Below are 21,087 nucleotides of genomic sequence, written 5' to 3' on the forward strand. Positions count from 1 at the left end.
GTTAAAAGCTCAGGGCCTGTGGACTCGGGAGGAGTCCTCTCTTCCCATAAACATATTAGAGTTGAGAGCATTTTTTGAATTCCTTGATAGCCTCAGTTGTATTTAGCCTGGTTTATCAGATTCCAGTTTAACAACGTCACCTCAGTGGCTTACATCAACCAGCTGGGAGAAACTCTGAGTTCCTTGGCCATGAAGGAGGTGACCCGTATTATACAGTGGGCGGAAGCTCACGATTGTCTCCTATCTGCCATCCACATTCCAGAAGTGGACAATTGGGAGGCGGATTTTTTTGAGCAGACAGACTTTTCATCCCGGTTAGTGGGCTTTCCATCCGGAGGTGTTTTTAAAGAACTCTGGGGGGGTTCCGGAGTTGGATCTGATGGCGTCTTGTCAGAACACCAAGCTTCCAAGGTACAGTTCAAGGTCAAGAGATCTTTAGGCCACCCTGATAGATGCTCTGGCGGTTCCTTTGGATTTCGGTCTAGCATACCGGTTTCCTCCTTTTGCTCTCCTTCCAGGAGTCATTGCTCGTATCAAGCAAGAGAAAGCATCTGTTTTTCTAATAGCTCCTGCATGGCCTTTCAGGATCTGGTTTGCAGACCTAGTGAAGAGGTTATCTCTTCCTCCTTGGAGGTTACCTCTGATGGAAGGACCTTCTAACTCTGTATCCTTTTCTCCATCCAAATCTAATTTCTCTGAAGCTGACTGCTTGGAGATTGAACGCTTAGTTTTGGCTAAACTTGGATTCTCTGAGCCAGTCATTGATACCATGCTTCAGGCTCTCAAACCGGTTTCTCGTAAGATTTACCATAAGGTATGGCACAAATACCTATATTAGTGTGAATCGAAAGGCTTCTCTTGGAGCAGGGTCAGAATTCCTAGAATTTTATTTTCTCCAGGAAGGTCTATTCTTTTACACAAACGTCTGGCGGATGTGCCTGATGTTCAAGCTTTTTGTCAGGCCTTGGTCAGAATCAGGCCTGTTTTTAAACCTGTTGCTCCTCCTTGGAGCTTGAACCTTGTGGTTAAAGTTTTGCAACAGGCTCTGTTTGAGCCAATGCATTCTGTAGATATTAAGTTGTTATCTTGGAAAGTTTTGTTCCTTATTGCTATTTCCTCTGCTCGCAGAGTTTCTGATATCTTGGCGCTGCAGTGTGATTCCTCTTACCTTATTTTTCATGCTGATAAGGCGGTCCTTCGTACTATATTGGGGTTTCTCCCTAAAGTGGTTTTGGATCGAAACATTAATCATAACATTGTTGTTCCTTCTCTTTGTCTAATCCATCTTCTCATAAGGAACGTCTTTGGCATAATTTAGATGTTGTGCATGCTCTAAAACTTTACATACAGGCTACTAAGGATTTTCGTCAGTCTTTTGCCCTGTTTGTTTCTCAGGAAAGCGGAAGGGTCAGAAGGCCACCTCCACTTCTCTTTCCCTCTGGTTGAAGTATGATTCGTTTGGCGTATGAGACTGCTGGACAGCAGCCTCCTGAGAGAATTACGGCTCATTCCACTAGGGCTGTCTCCTCTTCTTGGGCTTTCAAAAATGAAGCTTTTATAGAACAGATTTGCAAGGCGGCTGAGGCCTCTTTTGGGAGAAAGGTTCTTCTAGCGGTGGTGCCTTCTGTTTAGGTCTGCCTGTCTTGTTCTCCCTCCCTTTTCATTCCGTGTCCTCTAGCTTGGGTATTGGTTCCCACTAGTAATTGAAATTACGTTGTGGACTCTCCATGTCTTGGGAAATAAAACAAAATGTATGCTTACCTGATAAATTTCATTCTTTCCGGACATGGAGAGTCCACGACCCCACCCTTAAATTAGACAGTATTTTTTGTTAAACTTCAGGCACCTCCACACCTTTTGTGGTGGTTTCTTTTTTCCATTTCCCTTTGGCCAAATGACTGGGGGTTATAGGTAAGTGATTCTTAACAGCTCTGCTGGGGTGCTCTTTGCCTCCTCCTGCTGGCCAGTAGAGAATATCCCACTAGTAATTGGAATGAGGTTGTGGACTCTCAATGTCCGGAAATAAATACATTTATCAGGTAAGCATACATTTTTTTTTTGTCTGTCTGCATTTTATATACTATTGTACATTTTATGCTCTTTGGAATATTATACAGTATTGTAATTCATGTACAGTTATGTACATTATTATATTTTCAAAATATAGGTATATACCTTTTATGCATATTACTGGCATTAGTACAACAGTGGAGATCATTTAGAGATGGAAGTCTATTAGTATTTCTTTTATACCTAGGTTATGTGTAATTTTTATCTATGCATAAAGGTTCTATCATGTAGATACTGAACATTAATCATGAATATTTTCATTAATAGTGGAGACACTTTAGAGAGAAAATATATTGATATCTCTTTTTTTATACCTATTGTATGGGTAATTTGATATGTATGCACATACATTTATCATGCAGATACTGAACATAATTCATGAATATTTTCATTAGCAATGTACATTGTGTATTCACTTTGCAAGTATACGTAGTTTCTGCATATTCTGGATATTGATTTACAAGTATTTACTGTGTACCTTTTTGGTCTATGTGGTGCTTCTCTAGTCAGTAAGGCCACAGGATAAGCTTAATATGTGTGTATGCTTAAGTATATACATGTATACTACATACTGATGCTTATGTCATGTACAGACTATATATTTAGAATTCATCAGGAAAAATGGCTTGGATATCCAGACTGATTCTTTTTGTTCTCTTTGAAGCAGAGTCTTCCATATTGACCAGCAGTCCTATCTCATGTTGCCAGAAATCCTTCAAAGGCAGCAGCCTTTATAAAAGGATTTGGAGCATATAGGAATAATTAATCCTAGTACCAGTGTTGCCTCTCTGGACAATGAAAAGATTGAGTAAAACCTTTCACCTTTCCTAGATGTATTAGCCCTAAATATTTTTGTCAGGGTTCCCACTTGTATAATGGGAACATTTCACACTATTTTACCCTTAATCCAAAAGGGTCAGTTTATGGCATATGAATGCATATCTGTGCATCCCTATGCACATGGATCACTTTCAGTTCCTGAGGTTTGCATTTCTGCAAAACACTGTTAGTTTGCCACTCTGTGTTGGATAAAATCTTGGCGGTGATCAGAATTCAGGGCGTTTCAGTTGCACCGTATATGGACGACAAGCTAGTGCAAGACTATTTCCTGTCACTAGCTATTGCTCATACTCACAAGCTTCTGTCTTCCTTCAAGACCTTGGTTGGAAAATCAATGTACCCAAAGCTCATTTATATCCTAAAAAACAGAAAAATCGGCACTTGCCAATCCGGGGGGGTCCGTGACATCGAGCAGCATGTCTTCAGAGTTAGCACTTCTCTCTGTACCTGCACTTCCGTTGTTTGGAGCCCAGCAAGAGTGCCTACGTCCAAGGCGCAAACAATTCAGCAAATCCCCAGTGACTTCCGGGCTTCACATTCAAACAGGAAAGGAGCAAGCAGCCAGGGTAACGTTTAAAGATAAAAAAGCTATTCTTTATTATGGACACATAAAAACAAGTAGAGCCTCAGCTCTGTATTGGCAATCTGGGGTCTCTTAACGGCAACTGCAGACATGTTTCGTGTGGCTCCTCCACACTTGTTGACTGCTTATATCCTGTTATAAGAGTAGCATTTATAGGAGTCATAGTAAACTAAATACTTATGCATCTAATTCCTGACGGAAGTTTGCAAAATAAAGATTCAGAGGGCGTGTGTCTTCTTACATAGTGCTCCATTGCATGGAGGTGGTGGGTCTTGTGGTAGCTGCTTCATACACATTTCCTTTTGCACCTCTTCACTTGACACCATTTTAATTGTCTGCTACCTCAGTGGTCAAAGAATTGGCTACATTTGGAACAACTTACTTTTGGGTTTTCTCTGTCAGACAATCTGACGCCAGTCTCTAAGGCTGGGGGGCGGCCTGGGTTTCTTGAAGAATGCAAGGAGTTTGGTCACCTCTAGAGGCAAGGTTACCAATAAACATATTGGAACTTTGAGCGATTCTTCGGCCTCTTCAACCCTGGCCCCTGTTGAAGGAGGAAAAGTTTATCTGTCAACATATTTTGAGTGGTGTTTTTTTTGTATTCCTTTAGGATTTCTAGAATCCCTTATCAAGACCGTCCTGTAAAAACTAAAGGTTTGTCCACTAGTTTCCTAAATGGTCAAATGTCTGCTTTATCTGTTCCTTTTTCATAGGAAATTGTCCCACCCTTTCCCCAACAAAGACCATCTGCTTGGGTGTTAATCTTATATGTTATGGAGGACTGTGGACCATCATCCTTCTTTTTTCCTTTTAAAAAAATAAAAAAAATAATAAAAAAAATATATGCTTACCTGAGAAATTTTTGAAATCATGATGGTCCACAGGCCCCACCTGTTTACGACAGTACTAATGACACCTCTGTATGTTTCCTATTCTCTACTCGGCTATATGTTAAACTAATAGTGAGAAGGGAGGTTTGAGGGATTTTAAACATTGATATGGGTTCTTGACCTCCCCCTAGTGGCGGAAAATATACCCCATATGTTATGCAGGACTGTGGATCTTCATCATTTTAAAAGAAAATAATTTATAAGGTAAGCATACATTTTGTTTTACTGTTTAATATCCCTTTTAAAAGTAATTCTGCATAGTGAATGCTTCTGTAATGTGAGATGGCTCTGTTGTAAATACATCTATATTTTTGGCTTGTGTTGAGTTGAGTATAGGTATTTTTTTTTAATCTGTTTTGTTAACCATTTCAATAGTTTTAATTTTTTCATATTTGCATGTCCACTCCTGTATCTTCTGTCCTGTAATCTTTCTATTTTTTGTAACCTTTTTGTGTCTATTTATGTTGTGGTGTTTGTTGTGTACAAGCAAAATCAAATTTAGTATCTTTACAGGCTAGATGTGCATGTTAATCTGTCTATACATGAAATACATCCAGAGCCAGTTAGCTGTGCTGTGTAGGTCAAACAAGCACAGTGCATTTACCATCTGATGCCAGTTATTTTGATTTCTGCAGGGATTGTTCAGAAAGAGCAAAAGAGAGTTTGGTTTGCTGATGGCCTCCTGCCCAATGGTGAAGTTGCTGATACTACCAAGCTTTCATCAGCTGTCAAAAGATCCTCTCAAGAGTTAAGTCCTACGAACCTACTCTCTCCAGAGTCTCCAACCATGGTGAGATGAAAAGTTGTTCTTATTATTAGAGTTAGTATTTATTTTAATCAGGGGCGTATTACCGCCTAGGCAGACAAGGCACGGGCCTAGGGCGGCAACTTGGGAGGGGGCGGCACTTTTTGGAGCCTCTGTAGGAGTCTGACTAACTTTATGCCGACACTATGACCTGACAGATGTGCACAGGCTGCCTCCTAACTTATTTGACAAACGGCTGTGTGCCTGTCAGAACGGGACGTTCCTACCCTTCCACATATTAACCCTATCCTAATCTAGGTACTATGGTTTTCTTCTCAGGATTGTGTGAGTGCTGCCTACATAACATAGATAGCTTGTTAGTGGGTCCAGGAACACACTCTAACTTGGTATAATTTTTCTACAGTACAGTTTATTAAAGTTGAGTGTGTGTTTTTTTTTTAAATTTATTTTTTTGAAATACAAATTAAAAAATACAGTTTTTAAAAACTGAAAGCATTCACAATTTTTTCTTTTTCTATTTAATTTTTATTAGGTTCAAACATAGAAACACAGTGTTAACATTACCATGCACATGCACATACATATATCTCTAAATCAATATATTACTAAGCCCATGTGATAAACCAATTATACGATACAGCTATCACCTGTATTACAAATAAGCTTTATCATCTTGACAAAAATAATGTACATTACAGTATTTGGAGAGAATTTCACCATAATTCTAATCTAACAAAAGAAACTGTTTCTGGCTAAATAAGAAAATATTTAAAATGTTCACTTCTTTAGATTTTGTCTTCTAGCATACACAACTATAACTGTATGTTTTTTGTGTGTGTATGTATGTGTCAATGCTTGCAGTGTGGTGTGTATGTGTGGTGTGCTTGTGTGCATGTATATGGGGGGTGGGCTGCTTTGCCTTAAAATGCCCAGGCCTATTTTTGGTTCCAGTGCTATAAATATTATATATGTGTGTGTGTGTATGTATGTTTGTATGTATGTATGTTTGTATGTGCAAAAGTCCAGCACTCACTATACTAATATGCTCCGGGGTGCGTCCCACTACTGATATATAAGATAGGCCAAAGAGAGCTCTCACTGTTATAATCGTGAAAAAAAGTTTAATTCCAGTGAACGCAGCATTACATGGCTAGAACCTTTATCTTGCATGTATAGAAAGGATATGAAACGTGGCCCCTTGTTTCACACCTAACAGTTTCCTGCCTGCTTTCTAGCATGGATGCATTCTATCCAGTTTTTAGAACATATTTATTTTGTGAAATTTCAGAAACTGGCAACCAGTTTTTTGTTTTGTTTTTTTTCTTGTGTTTTTTGTGTGTTTATTTTGGGTTGTGTTTTCGGGTTTCTGGAGTGTCAGAAAGTCAGCCTACTTCTGGATGCTTGTTGCTTTACTTGGTAGGACAAAAGACTTGTAAGTATTATAATACAGAATTTGCCAGTCCTTCGTTTATCTACTATCAAAAGAAATATTAATTTCTTTTGTATGATGATGCTAGTCCATAGGAATCCATAACATGTGGGATCTAATTCCGCCCCCCCCCCCCCCCACCCCCAGCTAGGAGGAGGCCAAGAACCCACACAAGCTTTAATCCTTTCCACCTTCCATCTCTTCTCAGTTTTGTTTTTGGCCTCTCAGGAAGAGGTTGGGTATAAAGGTGCTCCAGCTACTTGCTTATGGATTATTTTATGGAGGCTTAGACCAATGTGTGAGGCCCATTATCTTTGGGACATTCAGAAAGAAGCAAAGAAGAAATTCCATGCACTCTGTATGATGCAGGGACACAGGAATACCTTATGTGCTCAGTATCTCCCTAAGGGACTTCAGCCATAACTACCTTCCAGACATAATGTAAATGGAAAATGGACCCTCACTAAATGTTAATATTTAACTATAAAACAGTCCACAGTGTATGTTCAAGGAGGACCAGACCATAAAAAATATATTAAAATGTTCCAAAATGTTCCCTGCCGACAGCAGTGGAATCTCCAAACTCTGTGAAATCCTTCTATCCCTTTGTTGCAGCAGGTGAATACTCTTGCTGAGCACACCAATGTGCTGGTAGGAACGGACTGGCTATCTGAGCAAACCAGCTTGCTCTCTCCGGTGGGCACTCTCCCTGCGGCGATGAACAGACTCCTGGCAGCTTGATTCCTTTTGACCAGGTCTTCACTTCCTCACTGCAGGAAAGAGGAGCAGCAGTCTGCTGTTTGAAGGTCCTATACATTAAGTGAGTTATCTCATTACCAATCCGTGGGGAGTAAAGCTAGTAAGCCTATCATTCCTGACCGCTGCTTGGAGAAATATTATCAAAGGAAGCAAGCTACCAGGAGTCTGTTCATCGCCGCAGGGAGAGTGCCCACCGGAGAGAGCAAGCTGGTTTGCTCAGATAGCCAGTCCGTTCCTACCAGCACATTGGTGTGCTCAGCAAGAGTATTCACCTGCTGCAACAAAGCGATAGAAGGATTTCACAGAGTTTGGAGATTCCACTTTGGAACATTTTAATATATTTTTTATGGTCTGGTCCTCCTTGAACATACACTGTGAACTGTTTTATAGTTAAATATTAACATTTAGTGAGGGTCCATTTTCCATTTACATTATGCACTTTAATGCTGTATGGGTCTCGGAGAGATTATTATATTTTGTAGCAATTTATTTCAACAGTGTCCATTCAGTAAGTTTTAGCGCCCTCTTGTGTTTTTACACATTTTTGTTGCATTTGTTCTCATAGCTCTTAGAGTTTATGGTTTAAAGAGGTGCAGCTTCATAATTTAAAAAAATAAATATATATATATATATATATAGATTCTTTCATTATTATATTAATCATTTTTAATAGCAACATCGCTTTTAACACATTTATAATAGCAATAGCGCTCGTAACATATTTTCCCTAGCAAGGGGTCATCCTGCTAGGTTTTGGTCATTGTGAGAATTGTTATTTAGTATTGGAGCTTAATTTTATTGGAGGGTCATTGCAATCCTTTTTTATATCACAGATTGTTCTATAGCGCCCTCTAGTGGCTATTGTCACATTTATCAGTGTTACCTTCCAGACATTGCAGGGACTTTTCCCTCCTCCTCCTTTGGGACAACTTGCATTTTTTCTGAGATCCTCTGCTGTACTTGTACATGCACTGGATGGGCTCTACTGGATTCAGCTGCAGACACCTGACTGAAGCGTTCCTCCACTGAGCATAACAGAAAGGTTAGTCATTATACAGCACTCACATAGCCAGCAGGCTATAAGTAAGTACTTCTCTGACAAATGGAGCATTTTTTTACTATTTTGAAAACTTGAAGGTGTAGCCGTTTAAGAACTGCTGAAGACTCTCTGCAGTCATCGGTCCATTCAAAGTACAGTTGCTGGGGTGGGCAGTAGTAGGGGGAACCTTCTTTGGGGGTTATTTTTCTTTATTTGGTAGATTTTTCAATTTTATCAGTTTGTTTTAAGCCTTATGAGTCTCTGTACTGCACCGGGCGGAAACACCACCTGCTCCCTTTGCGCTCTTTCTCCTGCTTACAGAACCTGTCTCCTGGCAGGATTCAGCATGTTCTCCTACAACTAAGATTTTTTAGATTCTCCTGCCTTGCCATTCTTGAGGGGGTAAGTGTCCAATTCAAGAGCTACTGGAGGGATGCATTAGTATAGCATATGCTGTTTTTCTATAGATGGTTTGTTCTTTTATTTCTCATTGTCACTATTCATTGTAATAAATGTCTAAGGTGCTTTTGAGTCTGGCAATTGTGGTATTTAACATTTGATGTTCTATCATTCACTTGTTATAATTGTACATATAACTAACATGTATAATGTCCTGATTTTGAACCTATTAGTCATGTCCCCATAATATGTACTCTATAAGAGAGTTCAAGTGACTCAGACAGTGTGTTTGAAAAACTCCATGCGTTTCTTAGAACACAGTTATGCACTATGTATTTCCAGTTTTATGCATTATAGACTTCTGTCCCTATAATTTTGCTTTTTACATGCTCTATAGGGGAGGTCTAGTTACTCAGACAGTGTTTCTTTGCCAAACTCCATCAGTGCCTTACAACACAGTTTTATATACTATGCGTTTCAAGTTTAATACATTTTTGACTCCTGTCATATAATGTACCTTTTATGCTCTCTATAATGGAGGTCTGATTACTCAGTGTTTGCTTGCCAAATTTCATATGTCTTACAGCGCAGTCATGCACAATGTGTATCATATACTCATGATATCCCAGTGACGTGCAGTGACATCAGAGGCTGGTGAGGCACTGGCTATGATATGCCTGAGAAACTCCTATATGAACACAATATAGGTATCTTAAATTTACGATTAAATTAACAGGTTGCACAATAACGATTAGCCTTCATTTTTACTCATTCAGCGCAAATGAAAAAATATAGTGCATGGTCTAGTGCAGAACTTTTTTCACTTTCTGTGAAGAGATTGAAACTTTTTCTGCAGGTCACTTTGAAATTAAATTAAGTTGTAAAATTAGGCAGTTACACTAATGCAGTGTTTCTCAACCTGGGCCCTCAAATAACAGGCCAGGTTTTCATTATAGCTGAACTAGAACACAGGTGAGCGGAATATTTCACCTGTGTTCTAGTTCAGCTATGATGAAAACCTGGCCTGTTTGGGGTACTTGAGGACCGTCGTTGAGAAACACTTAAAGCACCAGCTCATCTACAATATGTTGATTACCTGGAGAATAATGCAGTTTTTAAAGTTTTATACACAGGGATGACACTAAAGTATAAAGTATGTATAAGCAATCCAGTATTTTTCAGTAAAAATGTAATTCACCACTTTGGCCATTACATGGTGATGTTGGACTTGGAGTGAGTTGGAGGCTTGAGGGTGTAAGCCTCCAACTCACTCCAAGTCTAAGGCAATGTAAAAAAAGGATATACTGGAACATTGTGGTATAAGTGCATGAGTGGCACTGCAGTAGTTGCTGCCTTATGTAAGGTGCCCAGGTCTGACTGAAAACTCAACATAAGTGCCATAAAATTGCCATTATCATTTTTTTTCCTTTTTTTTTTTTCTTGGACTTGGAGTGAGTTGGAGTCTTGAGGCACACACAGGGGACACACAAGGAAACACACAGACATACACACAGTGACACACACACACAGGGGGCACAGAAGGACACACGCAAACATACACACTATGAAACACACACACAGGGGGCACACAAAGACATACAGTGACACACACACACACAGGGGGCACTCAAGGACACACACAAACATACACACAGTGACACACACACATAAGAGGGCACACAAGGACACACACAGTGACACACACACGGGGGGCACACAAACATACACACAGTGACACACAGGGGGCACACAAAGACACAGTGACACACACACACACACAGGAGGGCACACAAGGACACACACAAACATACACAGTGACACACAAAAGGACACACAACATACACACAGTGACACACAAGAGGGCAAAAAAGGATACACACACATATACACAGTGACACCAAAGGACACACACAAACATACACACAGTGACACACAGGAGGGCACAAAATGACACAAACATACACACAGTGACACACACAGGAAGGCAGAGTGACACACACGCACACAGGGACACACAAAAATACACATAATGGCACACATACAGGGACACATACACACAGGAGGGCACACAAGGACCCACACAAACATACAAACAGTGACACACACACACAGGAGGGCACACAAGGACATACACAGTGACACACACACTGGAGGGCACACAAGGACATAAACAAAGGAGGGAACACAAGGACACACACAAACATACACACAGTGACTGACACACACACACAGGAGGGCACACAAGGACACACAAACATACACACAGTGACACACACACACAGGAGGGCACACAAGGACACACAAACATACACACAGTGGCACACACAGGAGGGCACACAAGGACACACACAAACATACACACAGTCACACACAGGAGGGCACACACAGAGGAGGGCACACAAGGACACACACAAACATACACATAGTGACACACACACACACTGTGACACATACACACAGGAGGGCACACAAACACACACACAATCATAGACACAGTGACAGACACAGTGACACACACAGGAGAGCACACAAGGACACACACAAACATACAGTGACACAAACACACAGGGGGTACACAAGGAGGTGCAAACAATTTTTTGGCCCCCCTTAAGACACCTGCAAAGACCCCACATCACTCTGTAAAGAGTCCTGCAAATACAAAGTGAAGCTTTGACAAATAAACCCCTTATCTGCAGTTCATGAAAAAGTCTCATTTGCATCCTTTATTTCCTAACACAGCATTTCAAGTGCTATAATGTTATGTTTAGAGCCCTGGGCCCTGCCATAGAACTGCCATATTTGCAAACACAAATTGACACTCTGAAAAAAAAATTCTTACCTCCTCTAATTGACAATTAGCCATTCCACTGTCTGACACTGAAGCCCATGCTCACACTGTTTGCAGCTCATCTTGTTTGTCGGGCTGACCAGTGCTCTTCAGCGCCATCTGCTGGCTGCCATCATTAAAAAGTCCAGCATTTAAAAAAAGTAAAACAAACAAAAAGCTTTTAACTGTTGCGCTCTGGCAGGTGGAGAGAAGGCACCCCGGGCAGATGGAAACGGCCACATCAGACTCTGTCTTCACTGTAAATATGACTGAGTCTGATGATCCCTTTGCAGCTATTCCCAGATTGGATCAGTCACTCTAAAATGTTGAAAAGCTCAAACCTGCTCTCTCATTTTTTGTTAGCAGCAGATGCGGTAATTCATTCATCCTAGCTATCTGTAATTCTGTATTAACTTAATACAGATAGCTAGGATGAATGAATTACCGCATCTGCTGCTAACAAAAAATGAGACAGAGCAAGTTTTTCAACTTTTTAGAGTGACTGATGCAATCGCAGCTGGTGCCAATTCCAATGCAAGTTGCAAAGCACAAGAGTCCTGTACTTACAGACATTTACAGGTGTCCTGCTGTCCACAGTCCTCCAGGTCCCTGGTTCAGGGCAGTCAGTCAGTCAGACGTCACTGCTCTCCCCTCCAGCTCCTTGCGGCTCGCTCTGGATCACAGACACACAGAAGTCTTCAAGACAGTCACAGTGTGGCAGGGATAGTGTGACAGACTGTGAGCTTAGTCGTGACTCCACGTGGCTGGCTCTCAATCTCTACAGCACACGCAGCAGCAGCTCCCTCCTTACACAGTCTGCTCTTCCCGCGCGTGTGATGTCACTCACTCAGCGCGCCGAGTCAGTCAGCGCAAGAACAGCAGGCCAGGCAGGCACGCCTCCCTTGCAGCGCTGATGCTGCTGATTGGAGGAAATGTAGCTCCATAATATAGAGGCGGTTTTGAGAACCGCCTCTATTGGAGAGTGTATGGGGCCCGGTGAGCCACCTCTGGGTGGCGCTTAGCTTAAAGTGAGGTAAACATGTTTCAGCATCCACAGGTTGCGCAATAATGAAGGGCAGCTGTATGGCTCACTGCCTCCTTATTGCGCAAAATGGATGTGTGTTCTGGAATCACAGCATCGGTTGGCTCCAGCGGGGGTACCTAGGGTGGGGGCGTGGCCACAAAAAAAGTAAAAAATATATTTTTTTATTTATTATTCTGAAATAAAAACTTCTTTTCTCTGATTGGACAGGGGAGGCAGTGCCTCCCCTGCCTCCTATCACTGCACGTCACTGTGATATCCACATTACTCTCTATAAGTGGGGTTAAGTTATTTAGACTGTGTGTCTTATAGCACAGTTATACACAAGGTGTATCATTGGAATTTGAAAAGATACCAATGGCACTACTAACGTATGAGACCTTGATTCCTACACTTATTCAATGGTTTGTCAGGATGTGGGTGCTGTGTATAGAACCGTATTAAGCAAAGAAAGAGAAAGTATACACTTCTAGCACTCCTAGGTCTAAAAGTAAATTAAATCTAACTTAGTTAGATTTAATTTACTTTTAGACCTAGGAGTGCTAGAAGTGTATACTTTCTCTTTCTTTGCTTAACAAGGTGTATCATGCTTAATACTTTCTAGAGTCATGTCCTCATAATGCTTTTCACTCCATATAAGGGAGGTCTAGTTACTCAATCAGTGTGATTATCAAACTCTGAGTGCCTTCAGCACAGTTATGCACTGTGTATCAATATTAATATATTCTAAGCTGTCTACTGATAGTGCTGCTAAAAATACATAATCGGCAACAATATCCTATAAAACAAGATGATAGACGCCTCATGGTGTAGTATCGTAGGGGACAAGGCAATAGTAGTGAGCAAAGATTGTCAGAATGTTTACAAATGTCCTTGCACATCCAGTGCAATAAAGCGCAAGCCAAGACTTCAGAGCCGCTCGGCTGACTCAAAGCCACGATGAGGCACGTCACCTGTGACGGCTCAGATGGAGTAGGAGCTGGGTCAGTCCGGTAACACCTACGAGTTGTCCACGTGGGACAAACAACCAACCAGAGGTGTCTCTCATAAAAGGTGAAACAGAGCAGGGTACGATAAGTGTTTTAATTAAAATATTTGTTAAAACAAACACAGCAACGCGTTTCTCGGCACCAGTTGCTGTTTTATCAGGCTGTAATTTAAAAATGGTTCACCCTGCTCTATATACCTCATAGCTAACCAATAGGATGATTGGACTTTGTCGACACCAATATTAAAATCAGTATGTCACACACCCACCAATGCGCTTGAACCCATTGGTTCCTGAGGAGATCATTAGTATCCAATGATAAATTGTAGTTCATTCGTGGACATGGGATATGACCATAACACTAACATTAAACAAATTAGGAGGGTCTGACATATTTCAAAAGCTCACAACAATATACATAAACAAACAATCTCATTTGCAGATCAGTGCAATACAAACAAATTAGCAAGACTTAACAAAAAATAACTATAGACAGACTACATCATGATATTAAACTACCTAGTAAAAGTCGATATAAACATTGGCGATGCACCCAAACACTAATGCACTATAACCAGTGGTAAGGGCAAAACAACACAATAGATTAATGATATTGTATAGTAGTGCATATGTGAGTGTAGCATGATTTCAAGGTATATTGACAAACATAAGTAAGTCCTAAATGGACTCTTCGTTTTTATAATGTATTGACAAACCAGTCTGCTTAAAATACACTCTTCAACAATATAATGAAACCTTGTTAGGTCAAATAGATCAGTGTGAAACTAATAACTGACCCACTAGATCACAAAATAAAGGAATTCATTCAATGATGGTAATATAAATACTATAGGAAAAGTCACAGGACCAGCACACACTCTCTATGAATGTCCCTTTAAATCACTTTAAGGTAGATGTAGGTGCACACCTGGGGGACCACCCTTTCCAAAGTCCCAGCATATAGTATGACGAAAAATACACAGGTAGCACTCTGAATGGAGCAACAACACCTTTATTGAGCAACGTTTTGGGGCTCCTGCTCCTTTATCAAGCTAACAAACAAGTGAATGTATCAGACAATTATAGACACAGGTGGCCAATCACAGCATCATAGGGAGGGGTCACTCAAAAAGAGATCACACATGACCTCCAATACATCCTTATACACATTTTAACCCCTACACTCCTGCAGTGAAATGATCACCAGTTAAAAACAAATTCAGCAAGTTGCTTATTCTACCACACAAATGTACAAATAACATGCATTGGTAAGTTTCATAGAATCTATCTAATATAATATAAACCAATATTTCTTTTCAATAGAAAACACATAGAGCATGAAAAAAGCAATACATTTAATAAAAGGAAGCAAGTCAAATTCCCGGTTTAACCCTTTGGGGTACATGGTATCTAGTTTCCAAATCCATCTAGCCTCTCTGTATAATAAATCCTTAACCCTGTCACCCCCTCTAGTGCGTCTAGGGGCCTCGTCAATGACCATATATCTAAGTTGATTAATTTGGTGGCCTTTCTCCAAAAAATGTGCTGGTACAGGGAGGTTTGATGTTTTCTCATTTCTTATTGTGGATTTGTGTTGGCAAATGCGTTCCCTGACCCTCTGGGTCGTCTCGCCAATATATAACAACTCACACGGGCACTTAAGCGCATACACCACATGTGTGGAGTTACATGTGTAATAACCCTTTATCAAAAATTTCTCTCCTGAATATGGATGAGAAATAGTCCCCTTTTATAACATTGCCACATTGACCACAACCTAAACAGGGAAATGTACCATTCTTAGGTTTACCAAAAAATCTATGTTCCCCTTGACTAATAGAAACCGAGTTGGGCATAGATCTAACCAACCTCTTACCTAAGGTATTACCCCTACGGTAAGCGGCTCTTGGGATGGTTTGGAATTCCTCAATGTCTGGGCCAGTGTCTCTTGATAATATTATAAACTTTTTGACTCATTGTACTATAAGAAGTGACAAAATGTAATCTTTTAGTTACAGGTATGGTAGGTCTCTGAGAGGGTATCTTGATGGATTTCTCCACTTCGTCCAGTTTCTGACTATCATAACCCCTCTTAGTAAATTTATTCTTCATTTCGGCTGACCTGACCTGTCTCATCTTTGGGTCAGAGACTATCCTATCCACTCTGATCAATTGGGATTTGGTGACGCTGTCAAACACTCTTGGGGGATGATAGCTGTTACGATGTAATAAGGTGTTACGGTCAGTGCTTTTCGATGTACCACTCTTTCTTCAATGGAGTCCATAACCAAACATGCATAGGACCCACATTGGACCCCATAGCCGTCCCTGTCTTTTGCATGTAAAATTGTTTGTCATGCAAAAAGAAATTATTTGTGAGCACTAAATTAAGTAATTGGATAAGCCAATCCTGCTGTGTATGGCTATACTGATTATTCTTAACTAAAACGTTACTAATACAGTCAATACCCACTGAATGGGGTATGACGGTATAAAGGGAAGTAACGTCCCAAGTAGACAGTATGACGTCTCCCCCCAAATCATTTAATTTGGAGATAGACTCAATGAAGTGTCCAGTATCCCTAATATATGATCTGTCCTGTGTAACCATGGGAGAAAGCACCTTATCTAGGAATTGGGCAGTGGGACATAGGAGGGAATCAATCCCTGCCACAATGTGTCTCCCAGGGGGGTCTATCAACCTTTTATGAACCTTGGGGACCACATAAAAGACAGGCACAATAGGAAACCTTGGAAGCAAAAAAATCATACAATTTCTTTGTAAGCAAATTATTAGATATACCCATATCAAGAATCTTAGATTTTTACAGACGAGTTAGTAGGATCACAATCTAATTTCGTATACGTTACATTATCTTTAAGCTGTTGCACTATCTCTTGTTTATATTTGGTTGTGTCCATCACTACCACCGCACCGCCCTTATCGGCAGGCTTAATGGTGATGCTGTCATTGTCCTGTAAAGATGTCAGGGCCTGATGCTGCTTTATACTTAAGTTGTATGTATTGTGTGGTTTTTTAATAGTAGATAGTTTCCTAAAGTCACTGTCCACCAACTTAATAAAAGTCTCAACTGCCACATTATCCCCAGATGGGTTAAATGTACTCTTTGAACTCAGTCCAAGTGGAGACAGATCAAATCGGCTAGTATCACCTAGATCACATACAGTCCTCTGTGCATATTGTTTCAAAGGATTGTTGAAAAATGCCTTTAGGCGTAACCCCCTGAACAGACCGGTCAGGTCAGTCATGATGGAGAATGTGTCTGGAGCAGTCGTGGGACAAAACGATAAACCTATATTAAGTCTTGCTATTTCGTTGGTGTTAAGTTCATATGAGAACAGGGTAATCACATTTACCTCCTCTATTTAGACTTCGGCTTCTGGCGTATCCCCATGTGGTGCGGTGGTAGTGATGGACACAACCAAATATAAACAAGAGATAGTGCAACAGCTTGAAGATAATGTAACGTATACGAAATTAGATTGTGATCCTACTAACTCGTCTGTAAAAATCTAAGATTCTTGATATGGGTATATCTAATAATTTGCTTACAAAGAAATTGTATGATTTTTTTGCTTCCAAGGTTTCCTATTGTGCCTGTCTTTTATGTGGTCCCCAAGGTTCATAAAAGGTTGATAGACCCCCCTGGGAGACACATTGTGGCAGGGATTGATTCCCTCCTAAGTCCCACTGCCCAATTCCTAGATAAGGTGCATTCTCCCATGGTTACACAGGGCAGATCATATATTAGGGATACTGGACACTTCATTGAGTCTATCTCCAAATTAGTTCAGAGAGTACATTTAACCCATCTGGGGATAATGTGGCAGTTGAGACTTTTATTAAATTGGTGGACAGTGACTTTAGGAAACTATCTACTATTGAAAAAAACCACACAATACATACAACTTAAGTATAAAGCATCATCAGGCCCTGAAATCTTTACAGGACAATGACCGCATCACCATTATGCCCGCTGATAAGGGCGGTGTGGTGGTAGTGATGGACACAACCAAATATAAACAAGAGAGAGTGCGACAGCTTGAAGATTGTGATCCTACTAGCATTGTCTGTAAAAATCTAACTAAGATTCTTGATATGGGTATATCTAATAATTTGCTTACAAAGAAATTGTATGATTTTTTTTGCTTCCAAGGTTTCCTATTGTGCCTGTCTTTTATGTGGTCCCCAAGGTTCATAAAAGGTTGATAGACCCCCTGGGAGACCCATTGTGGCAGGGATTGATTCCCTCCTAAGTCTCACTGCCCAATTCCTAGATAAGGTGCTTTCTCCCATGGTTACACAGGGCAGATTATATATTAGACTCAATGAAGTGTCCAGTATCCCTAGCTCCAAATTAAATGATTTGGGGGGGGACGTCATACTGTCTACTTGGGACGTTACTTCCCTTTATACCGTCATACCCCATTCAGTGGGTATTGACTGTATTAGTAACGTTTTAGCTAAGAATAATCAGTATAGCCATACACAGCAGGATTGGCTTATCCAATTACTTAATTTAGTGCTCACAAATAATTTCTTTTTGCATGACAAACAATTTTACATGCAAAAGACAGGGACGCCTATGGGGTCCAATGTGGCCCCAGCCTATGCATGTTTGGTTATGGACTCCATTGAAGAAAGAGTGGTATATGGTGACCCCCTATTTGTTCAACACTGCAAGGGCCCCCCTGATAAGTTATTGCAGCTTAAAAATAACATTGAGGGGGCGTGTCCGAATGGCGTACCTAATCAGTCGCATTTACTGTTAGCTCTGTAAGATTCCTCTTTAATCCGCCGATTTAGAGTCTTTAACAGCAGATTTTGAAACAAGCTATTGTTGCCTGATATAGGGTGACTATGACCTAACTCTCCTTTGCTGTATTCATGAAAACAGAGACACAGTTCGGAAGTCTAATTCCTGAGGCGGCGGCCTACATACAGGTTGTAACCCCCCCCCGGCTCCTCCGGGTTACCAGCGCTGGCAGTAGGAGACTGCCTTGCTGATCTTTTAAGCAACAACACATGTATTACAAGGCTCACAACATGAATGATCTTGATGCCACAAGCTACCGGGTATCGGACTATCCTAAAATGGCTGCTGCCTGGGAGATGGAACTGAAGCAAGACCTTAACCTGCGCTTCGCTAAGCTGGATAGCCTACTTGACAGGATATACCACAACTCCCTTTACCAAGTCAATACAGAAAATGCTGACCACAGAATCTCACATGCTGATACATCAGACCCGCTCTTCACAGCGCCCGGAACTAAAAATGGCGACCAGAAGGGAACAATATCAGAGATGAGACCTTTACTGCTTACCGCCCTACCAAAGCAACGGGAGGACCGAGTGATTGCCAACACCCCTCGAGAGACTGCTCTCCTTACCTATAGCAGAGGGGAAGCATTGGCTAGCTCTCAGATGGGGCCGATGGACACTAAAGTAGCCGGAAGCAAATCGCATACCACATGGTTGCCAGACCAGTCCACATGGCTTATACCTGCTTACGAGGAATCAAATGGGTCTAGACTTGAAGAGAGAAAAGACTCAGACGGAGACCCTGAGCTGCATCACAGCGGTGCCCGTTCATCACCGGAACCAGCAGGGCTGCTTGTAAGACCGGGGGGTGTTGGAGGTGCATCGGCTGTTGCCCCGCGACTTTACATACAGAGTAAGCCAGGTGAGGGGAGAGGCTCTGAAATGGAGACAGCCACTAATACTTGGGAACTGAGCTACCATCGAGTGCAATCACTGCCAACACTATACGAACATGAGATCGTTACCCCAATTAACATTATAGATGGCATATCAGCCGAAACCACACAGAGCTCAAGCCTTGATACAGGATGAATGGATCTCTGGCCTAAGATATCTCTAATTAGATATCATCTTAACAACGTAGCATATCCATATGTAAGGTTAGCTCAATACATATCTTATGCAGTTAATACAGTTTTACTATGTTAAGTTTATTTTGCATATTGGGCCCCAAAGGTTTCCCCTCTTGTAGTTGCACTCCTCAAACCCTGGAAAATACATGAGCAAAGTTAGTGTTGGCAAGCATTTGATCCTGAATCTCCATATTTGGTAGCAACCCCCCCTTTAATAATAATTGTGTTTGCACTTTCATATTTATATTTCCCTAGAAATTACTTTACTCTAGGTAATTAGAGATATACAAAACCTGTACTTAGTATTGGCCCATACATCTCCATAACAGAAACCGGTAGCTATGTAAATAAAATGTTGACCTTTCTTCAAGATGTAATTTTTCTAAATTATCATACGATTAGCTAATGGACAAGGATGTGCTGTGAATAACTGATGGCTTATCATTTCCTTTCAATATATGTAATTTGTATATATGTTTATATCTGGTTCATAAGTTTACAGGGCTGCACTATCTTGATAACCAACGGACCTGATCACATGGACTCTGAGAAATAATGTTTATCACTCACCATATGTTTACTGGTTCTATGACATATTTGTAGTAATGTCAAAGGTTAGATACCTGCAGAGACCATGTAATGAGAACTGATAGCTTATTTTTTACTTTTATACTTGGTCCATAAGTTTAAAGGGCTGCACTATTTTGATGACCTGCCGACCTGATCACATAGACTTTGAGAAATATTGTTTATCACCCACCATATGTTTATTGGTTACATGGCATATTTTTATTACTGTCAATGGTTTGTTGCTAACAGACACCATGTAATGTGCACTTTGACTCCTTACAATAAAGCTCTTTTGAAAAAAAACAAAAAAACATTGAGAGTGCGGTCCCTTTTCTTAAATTTAGTTGTAAACTAGATGACCACAAGGTGGAGTTCTTAGACACCATGGTATTGAAACAGGATGGCATACTTACCACTGATTTGTTTGTGAAAAGCAGTGACCGTAACACCTTATTACATCGTAACAGCTATCATCCCCCAAGAGTTTTTGACAGTGTCCCCAAATCCCAATTGATCAGAGTGGATAGGATAGTGTCTGACCCAAAGATGAGACAGGTCAGGTCAGCCGAAATGAAGAATAAATTTACTAAGAGGGGTTATGATAGTCAGAAACTGGACGAAGTGGAGACATCCATCAAGATACCCTCTCAGAGACCTACCATACCTGTAACTAAAAGATTACATTTTGTCACTTCTTATAGTACAATGAGTCAAAAAGTTTATATTATTATCAAGAGACACTGGCCATTATTAAAGGAAGCTTGTCCAGACATTGAGGAATTCCAAACCATCCCAAGAGCCGCTTACCGTAGGGGTAATACCTTAGGTAAGAGGTTGGTTAGATCTATGCCCAACTCGGTTTCTATTAGTCAAGGGGAACATAGATTTTTTGGTAAACCTAAGAATGGTGCTTTTCCCGGTTTAGGTTGTGGTCAATGTGGCAATGTTATAAAAGGGGACTCTATTTCT

At 40.7% G+C, this 21,087-nt stretch overlaps 1 protein-coding gene across 2 annotated transcripts in view; it reads left to right on the forward strand.

The window, feature by feature from the left end:
• The window catches only part of ZFYVE16 (zinc finger FYVE-type containing 16), a 645,028-nt gene that overhangs the window by 165,099 nt on the left and 458,842 nt on the right, over nt 1–21,087 (forward strand). For both annotated transcript variants that reach the window (XM_053701456.1, XM_053701457.1), the window contains one exon: nt 5,019–5,173. In XM_053701456.1, the coding sequence (XP_053557431.1) occupies nt 5,019–5,173 (155 nt within the window). The remainder of the gene's footprint in view (nt 1–5,018; nt 5,174–21,087) is intronic.

Source organism: Bombina bombina, chromosome 2 (genome assembly GCF_027579735.1).
Source record: "Bombina bombina isolate aBomBom1 chromosome 2, aBomBom1.pri, whole genome shotgun sequence".
NCBI lineage: Eukaryota > Metazoa > Chordata > Amphibia > Anura > Bombinatoridae > Bombina > Bombina bombina.